We start from the raw sequence: 9,101 nt of genomic DNA on the forward strand, positions 1-9,101 counted from the left end.
TGCTTGGATCAGAGGGATGACTCTTTGATGACACATTTCAATTTTATTCCTCACTGGGCACTAGACTCGTTTTACTCCACAGGATTTATGGAAGCAGTGGCTTCCAAAAGATCCAAAGAAAGTTAGTTTTATTCACCAATGTATTGCTTGGACTTTTACTTCATCAACCCTAAGGCAAACATTCATAAAATAAGTCAATAATACAGATTTTTATTCACTGCGAACCATATTGAGGATGACGATAATGGTCTCTTATGAACAGCTCACTCACTCATAGCAAGTTCAACTTATATAAGGAACGACGCTTAAACACCTTTGCCCCTGAAATGCTACGATATGGAAGCTAATATTCTTGAGCCCAGTGGTCACAGATATAAATTGGTAGCTACAACATGCATTATAGAAAAAGCACAAAACAACGAATAGGTAGGTTTTTCTACAAATAGCTTAGGATAGGATCCATAAAAAAAATGTAAATAGTTGAATTTGTGAATAGTGATATGCAAGTAAGCAGGTGAATGTACTTTACCTCTAAGGGGAAAAAAATGTGAGCAATTGTTGCTTGGTAAAAGAGTTACTGGAAAACAGGAATTGTCCTGAGAAAGTACGTCACAAACATGACCCCTCGGGAACTGTTTTAAATAAAATATGAATGGGAAAAAAAAATTGTCTCCATCAATAAATAGGTGGGTGATGTCGAAAGCAACATCAAGTCTATTCAATAAGCTGTCGTACCCACAAACGTGCAAACGATCAGATATTTTTCACTCTCAATGCTGCTGTTACAAATCAATGTTCAAGTGTAACACAAAAGGCGTCAATTAATTTTTCATGTTGGCATTCATCAAAGTTAGTCGTGCGGAAGGAATGAAAATGACAGCAGAGTGGCGGGATCGACAACAATAAACGCAATGCAAAAAAAAAAATTCTCCGTCATCAGCATGAAATGCGGTGCACCCGGTGCCAAGGTTAATCAACCCCACCCCACCCTCCTCACAGCAGCTTTTGGCTCACAATATTTAGACCACTGATCTATTCAGGATCTATTCAATAGCATCTGAAGCAGCACAATCCATCAGGCAAACTGTGGACTCAGCAGGGAGATCATCCGTTTCGCACAGACTCACCGAGTGCGGCGGCGATTTAAGATCAACAATAAAGTCTGCTGACGTGGCACAAAGCATCTGAGGACATTATTTTAGAAGGCGTGTTAATCACCAGGTCCGCAGAAAGACGGAAATATGCAGCGAGAGCAGGACAATGCAAGTACATCACAAGGGTAGTGATGTAGATTTATGTAAAACCTTTAGTGTCAAAAAGTTGAAATAGCCCAGACAAGAGGCAAGAAAGTATGTTGGAACAGAAGCTCGGTCCGAAGTCCTACCTTCTTTACAAGATTGTAAGTTCTTTTTTGGCAGTGACTTACTCGATTTAAACCACTTCTTAATTAATGCTACCTCTGTCCCACCACAATTACAGACACCAACAAAGATTCTGATATATAACAGCACAACTGTGCCACGTTTAGTCGTGAAAAAATACATCTACACACACGTGTTCAGGAGTTTGTGATCTAAAAAAAAAAACAGACCAGGATTAATTAATTGAAACAAAAAATTACAACCTGTACAAGTCCATAATAAAAACAAACAACTGAGATCATGTCAATTATATTCAAACTCATGTTAAACGACAGTCAGCACACAACAGCCACCATTTAAAGTGCCTATGATTAACCCCGCAAGGTTCAGATGTTTCAGTAGGCTTTTCCGGACATTTTGCTTATTAATTTGCCTCAAGGTTCTCTGCAAACACTGACTGGTATTTGGAACTGCCCATAATTTCCTCTGCTTTGACTAAGGGCCCTGCTCCAGCTGAAGAATATCAGTCAGAATCCATGACGCTGCACCTGCCATGATGTATATTGTTTGTTATATATATACCGTATCAAAAGGTTCATCTGTTGTAATATCGCAATTTTACCAATAGATGGTGCTGTTGTTCTCTGCAACAGAGGTGAAGCGGGTAGCTCTTGCCTCTCTTCACTTCTCGTCCATCTACAGCACCGTCGTTGTACAGCTTTTGCAGAGCTTGCTGATGATCTGATCATTTAAATGAGGTTAGTTGGAGGAGGAAAACATGTCAAATAGTATAAATTACATACCAGACAATCAAAAGTGAAAATAATGTTGATTAATCGTTAAATGTTTACTCTTAACGATACGTGTGAGACAATCCAAAAAGCTTTATGTGAGTGTAAAAGAAAAAAAAAAGCTTAACGTGGCTTAATGTCAGAAAATAACGAAAAACCGCCCCCACAATTCATGTGCACAAGTCTACCTATGCACAAATCATTGTTTGAAAATATAAAAACATTTGCCTCAATATTTTGGTTTCTATGGCCATTTGATGATATCAGTCAGACTGACACATGTCACAGTTCTAAATCTCATCCGCGTCAGAAAGGATGGTCATTGTTCACAATTTTTTGGCATTGTGTTAAAAAAAAAACAACAACAAAAAACTTCCATAGGTATTAGTACTCTATACACAGTAAATTTTGTAAGGCATTGTCTCCAAAAAGACAACATTTGGTCCCAGTAAACAGAGTATAATTTGAGAGTAAAATATTACGCGTAAAATTCTCATAATAAATTTTACACTGAATATTATGCTGAATATTTGACTAATATTTTACTGGGACCAAATGTCGTTTTTCCTTGAGTAAAATATACTCTATGAAATTTACTGTGTATCGTTGCATACTCAAAGAGTAAATACTCATACATGTATCAGCATAGATGTCTTTGTGAGGATAGCACACATATTTCTTGGCCGATTAAAACCATTTTGACTCTTGCACATTCCTATTCCCCAAATCTTCCACATTTTCAAAATAAAAGCCTCTAATTAATAATAAATAAAAAAAAATAGACATTTGCCTTCAATTTCCAAATTTCTTGCCAGACAAAAAACCATTGAACCCAATCTAAACATTTATAAAATGTTCAAAATAAACCAAAACATTTCATAAAAATTAAATATCATTCCATATGGGTCCATTTATCCATCCAATTTCTGAACCGCTTCCCCTCATGAGGGTCACGGACTCACGGGCATGTTGGAGCCTATCCCAGCCGTTTTCGGGCAGTAGGTGGGTACACCCTGAACTGGTTGCCAGCCAATTGCAGGGCACACAAAGACAACCATTCACACTCACAATTACAGCCAGGGCCAATTTAGAGTCTTCAATCAACCTATCATGCATATTTTTGGAATGCGGGAGGAAGCTGGAGTACCAGGAGGAAACCCACTCAGGCACGGGGAGAACATGCAAACTACACACAGGAAGGCCGGAGCCATTATTGAATAGCACCTCTGCACTGTGAGGCCGATGTGCTGACCAGTCGGCCACTGTGCCGCCCCCATATGATGAAATTCAGCATTTTAGAATTCATGTGCAATTTGTCCAAAAATTGCATTGCCTAATTGATTTCGCAATTGCACATTGAGGAATTAGAATAATTCAAACTCTTGAAAGTAGAATGAGATGCCTTGATGATATTAGATCCAAATTGACCGATGAGCTACTGTCAAAGCTTTTGTCTGATGGCATATATTGATTCATCTGCAGAACAAACACACAGAGTTCTTTAAAAAAATGATTGCAAGCGTTACCCTTATTTAAGTTTGACCTACCTTGAGATCATCTCAATGCATGTCTCTTGTAGGATTTGTCTCCCTTGCACAATGCAATCTAATTAAAAGAGATTGATACACCAATTCCAAATGAGCATGGCCTTGAGCGTCTTATGCTCTTAGCTTGTTTTTGACGGGCCTGATTAAGAGCCACCCCGGACATGGGTGGGTGGTCAACACAATAACGTGCATGTATAATTTAAAGAGACATAGTTTCCCTTTTGTCAACAGTTACTAGATATAACTGTGACAAGGTTTTGAATTTAAGATGCACCAATCAACTCATTTTCATCCCAACATGAAGCTTTTGATGAACATGTTTACTGGTGGCTTTGGGCAAGTCCACTTCTGAGGCAAACCCACTGAAAGGAAACCCCAACCGGATAATCCAGTCTTAATCCCGAGCCCACACTAATCACCTGTCTCAAATGTAAACTGGATCTTTGGGATTCCACAGGCTTATGGAACGTCAACGTCAATAAGGTACTCATTTCTAGTTTGGACACTCCAGGATGGAGGTCATACCAACAGCCTAAAGGACAATGTGCTGTTAAAATACAAGCCATGGGACAGGCACAGCAAACAGACAACGCAGAAGAAATCGATGTCAAAGCGCTGCAGGATATGTATAAAAAATTTGTCACCGAGTGCCCGAGTGGACTACTTTTTCTGCATGAATTCAAGCGTTTCTTCGGCGTGGACCCAACCGGTGAAGCATCGGATTATGCAGAGAACATGTTTCGAGCTTTTGACACGAATGGGGTGAGATATTTTAATTTCAGATAGCATATGACATTTAATATGTGTACCAATAATAATTTATTAATAGTGGTTTTTAATAAATCTTCCCTTTCAGGACAATACAATAGACTTCCTCGAGTTTGTCGCAGCTCTTAATCTTGTTTTTCGGGGAGACTTGGAGCATAAACTGCGCTGGTCGTTCAAAGTGTATGACAAAGACAACAACGGCTTTGTTGACAAGGATGAGCTTCGGTCAATAATCCAAGTAAGTTCACGTTGGAAGCACAGTGACCTCTTATCTTAAACATACACTGTAATAGCATAAAACGTAAACCAGTAACACTAAAATTGTTTTTTTAGATCACAAAAGTGTCTTAATCATGTTGGTAACAAGTTTATCAATTTGTTTTATGGAACTGTCAAATATGTAAAAATGCAATAATCTTATTCAGCTATTGTAACTGTATTTCAATTTACTTCCTATGACTGCTAGCTTCCCTAAAAAATGTTGTCTTGAATTATTGCAATGAAAGCAATACATACAGAATAATGCATTGGTAAATTACTTCTCTGAACAAACTATTTTCTAATTTGATTTGAAGATTTCGACTGGAATAAAATGCATAAAAGGATACTGGCCCCATGATAACATGGTGACAGTCCAGGTTGTAGTTGGCCTTTTCCTTCAGCCTCCCATGACCCTGAACAGGATAAGCGGTGTAGAAAATAGATGCATGGAAAACTGGTTACTGGAAAGGGGACAAATAATGAAAAGAAAACGTCATTATGAGAAGAATGGATAAGAATCAAAAGTTATCATGCAGTGCGGAGGCATCAAAAGCAACACCAGCAATCCTTTAGCTTTGGTCTGTACACTGTGCATTTTCATCTTGCTGGGAGGAGGGGCCGTATGTCATAAACATAAAACAAACCTATTTCTATTTCAAATAAAGTCGATGCTTTACTTTGCGTTTCCTTTGTTTCTATGTAGAGCATCTATTATGTCAAGAAAGGCACAAAAACGGACTCGAATGAGTCCCATTTCACAGTAGACGATGCTGTGGAACGAATACTGCTGGCTGTTGATAGCGATGGGGATGGTAAGGGTTTCACACAAGAAAAGAACCCGCGGCCTTAAAGATAGAATATGCGAATTAATTATGATATTTTGTTCTACAGGTTGTATTAATATGGAAGAGTTCATTAAAGGGGCACAGCAGGATCCCTGGGTGCTCAATATGTTGAAGTTGGACATAAACCCTGCACTTTGGGTTCTCGAGCAGAGGAGAAAGAGCGCACACTTTTGAAAATGGCCAAATACACATTTTAGGCCTTTACAACATTGATAAGACGTTTAATCATGGCTGGAATTGACATGTCCGCCCAAGGCCCTTAACCTGGGTGGAGTTTGAACTAAGGTAGATGTGAGTTGAGCAGATCTGCAAATGCTTTTGGCAATACAGCACCCGTCTGTCAAACGTATTTTCAGTATTGTTTGCCATGTCGTTGTGTCTTCACTGACTGAAATATGTGCAAGCGGCCACAATTTGTCTCGTGGCAAACCTTTATACCATGTGCAGTTACACTTTCTTAATGGAAATAGCCCTAGAAAAATGCAGTTATTTTAATACAGCCGCTCATAGTCATTTCACTTTATATACTAAAAACAACATCAATGTTTGCATTTCATTTACATAATGATTATTGATACAACTCGCAGCCTTCTTGATATACTGTATACAGTACTGTTTATTTTATGCAATCATGGATGATTTTTTTAATGCATTTCCTCTGATTTATTTATTTGTCTTCTGTAATGCAATATAAAATGTATGTTATATTGCAAACCAAGTAAAGTTATCTCACAATGGCATGCTATTGTTGTCCCATTTATTTTATTATGATGACTGGATTAATTTCTGACACACACAAGCTATCTGTGCATGTGATGGAACGTCGCACGCAATGTCCAGTTGTAGTGCGCTAAAAAATAATAGTGTCTACTATGGATTTATAGCGGCATTAGACAAGGAACTGACGTTTACTAAAAACCCAAACACAGTTTTTGTATACCTGTTTGACATCAAACGGCAATAGCACATGTGTTACACCGTCATCCTGTCGACGCCTCCAGCCACACTTTACATAACAAGAGCACCCAAATGTTGCTTAAAGCTTACTTAAGTGTGATTGTGCCTTGTTTCTATGGATGACGTAGCAAGAACGAAGGGCTTCAGATCGATGATACATGAACAACTTTCCTACATGTCATTTTGATGTGATCTTTTCACGATGCATTTTAAAAAAAAAAAAAATGCAGATTACTGTGGTCACTCAAAGTTCAGGAAGGGATAAAGCATATGGATTACAAGGTTAAACTCACAACCATTGGCTGAAAATAAGCCCTTTGCTCAAAGTCAGGCAACACATTAAATAGTTATTATTCAGTTTAGTCAAACTCATCAAGCCATTTAGAGATATCGGTCATGTTTACACATTAAACGACAAAAGCGTGTACAGCTAGAATATACACCGTACTGTATTTATTAATGTCCTCTGTTTTCAGAACATCACAATGGGTTTTATAGAGTGTGGTGCTGTGGTTCATCTTCTGCTGAGAGGACCATTTTTTGAATGTTCAAGGTTTTGAATTTTTAAGAATTTTGACAGTGATGACAATGGTCGACTTGATAGAGAAGAACTATGGAAGATAGTCACAGTATTCTTTGAGATTCTGACCTTTTCAATTCATTGTGTTTGCTACTGGTCTAAAGGTCGAAAGGAATACAAGCAGTCACAACAGGGAATAAAAAAAATTCTAAACATTCTGAGACAGCTAAAGTGTTCACATTAGATGCTTTATAGAGCAAAACATACAGTGCTGCACTAAGTTGCCTAGTTTATGTGTACAATTAAAAAAAAAAAAAAAAAGAAACATAGCATTCTAGTATTAAAGCAAGTGTTACCAAGAACGGACGCAGAAGAAGATGCAGGACAGACTACAGGAATCACAAGTTGATGAACATACGAAGAAACAGGGTTACAGTTGGCCGGATGTAACAAGCTAAGTAGGTACACAAGGCAGGGAGCCAGGCTGGATGTCAGTGTAATGCAGGGCCGGCTTTACCTATTCATAGGCCAAGGGGCGAACCATCAAATAGAGGCCCCCCTCACCAAACCTAAAGCCCACTTAGAAGCAAACACTTCAGAGTGTTGGCAAAGGTAGAAAAATGTGCGTTCAAGGTCACAAATGTTTGCCAAATTGTCGTCAGACGTTGGCCTGTACTTTATTTGTCGCAAGGGAATTTTGTTAAAATTTCCTTGCAACAAGAAACATCACTAAAACTGCAGGCCAATGTTTTGCGAACATTTGAGACATTGACCAAAACCTGGCGAACTCTGAAATTATCGCGACATTCGCGGCCTTCGAACGCAATCGCAATTGTTTGCCGCTCACTTGGATACCGGCTTAACTGAGATGCTCCACTCATTTTTTACAAACACAAGAACAAACACATTTTTTGACAAACAAAGCAGCACACATATTTATGCATTTCATAAATTTTAACACATTGAATAGCCAAAAAGAAATCAATCGGTTCACACAATATATTTTTTAATCAACCAATAGTACATTTTCCAATCACTTCTATGAATAAAAAACTCTTGCTGATGCAGTACTTGCTCAGATCACAATAGTATGCAAAACGTAATAAAGTACAAAATCGTACAAACCATTATCCGTGCATTGGCATCGCATCACCCATCCCACAATGCCCAGCACCAAACACAAAAAAGGCCTTTTGGCACGGTAGAAAACTTGGCAGTAATTTGAGGAAACACCACACTTTGACAATGGTAGCAAAAGAAAGGGTGAGCATTCCACAATGTCTGCTTATGCATGTGACATGGAAATTCCAGTATGTTATGTTCTGTTCTCGGCGCTGATTAACTCTCACTGACGAGGGGCGTTATGGGCCGACGTGGGTCGACTTGAAATACAGACAGGAATTGTGTAACAGACTGCTGACGCCCATCTCTGGTAAATATACATCTGCATAATGTGACTTATGTTATGCTTCAAATAAAAATGTGATTGAAGATTGTGATGATCACATTCATTTAGAGTGCCATTGACCGCTAAAGACGTCAAAGATCCATTTTATTTACTCGACTGGTAGTGAATGAGTTTAAGCTGTTTGGCCTACAACTGCAAGTACAACATGTTTAGGATAAAACTAAACACATTTTTGTCCTGACATTTCCAAACATGGATTTTCAAGCACACGTCGAACAATTTCAAACTAATTCCATTTTTTTGTCTTGTCTCAATAATAACAAGTTTGTTGTCCTCACGACACGTGACGAGACAGCCAGCGTACTGTTGAAGAAAATTCCATAGTCAAGGCGCACTTTTCTGGATTTTATGAAGTTTTTCTGTCCTTACAGACAACAATTGTAAAGGTATATATGAGGGCCATGCATTTCACACGTAGGCCTTCAGTAAAGTTCTGCTTAGCCCAACTTGAAAAAATACCTCACATATCGCCAGAGCTGGAGAAATGAAATACAGGCACACTCACCACAGCTCACGAGAGAGCTTCTTTTGAAAGGTCCGTCTTCAAAATGGCCTCGCAAATATATCTAAAATCGAATCCACA

At 38.5% G+C, this 9,101-nt stretch overlaps 1 protein-coding gene across 1 annotated transcript; it reads left to right on the top strand.

The window, feature by feature from the left end:
* The first annotated feature begins 4,153 nt into the window (after positions 1–4,153).
* On the top strand, positions 4,154–6,280 carry LOC148337113 (guanylyl cyclase-activating protein 2-like). The gene is made up of 4 exons (XM_088296112.1): positions 4,154–4,461; positions 4,556–4,705; positions 5,432–5,540; positions 5,620–6,280. Exons 1-4 carry the CDS (start codon positions 4,264–4,266, stop codon positions 5,745–5,747), a joined length of 585 nt encoding a protein of 194 aa, XP_088152238.1. The 5' UTR covers positions 4,154–4,263; the 3' UTR covers positions 5,748–6,280.
* Positions 6,281–9,101: the final 2,821 nt, after the last annotated feature.

The sequence above is a fragment of the Idiotropiscis lumnitzeri genome, chromosome 5, assembly GCF_059441095.1.
Source record: "Idiotropiscis lumnitzeri isolate Australia: NSW breed Sydney's pygmy pipehorse chromosome 5, RoL_Ilum_1.0, whole genome shotgun sequence".
In the NCBI taxonomy this organism is placed as follows: Eukaryota; Metazoa; Chordata; class Actinopteri; order Syngnathiformes; family Syngnathidae; genus Idiotropiscis; species Idiotropiscis lumnitzeri.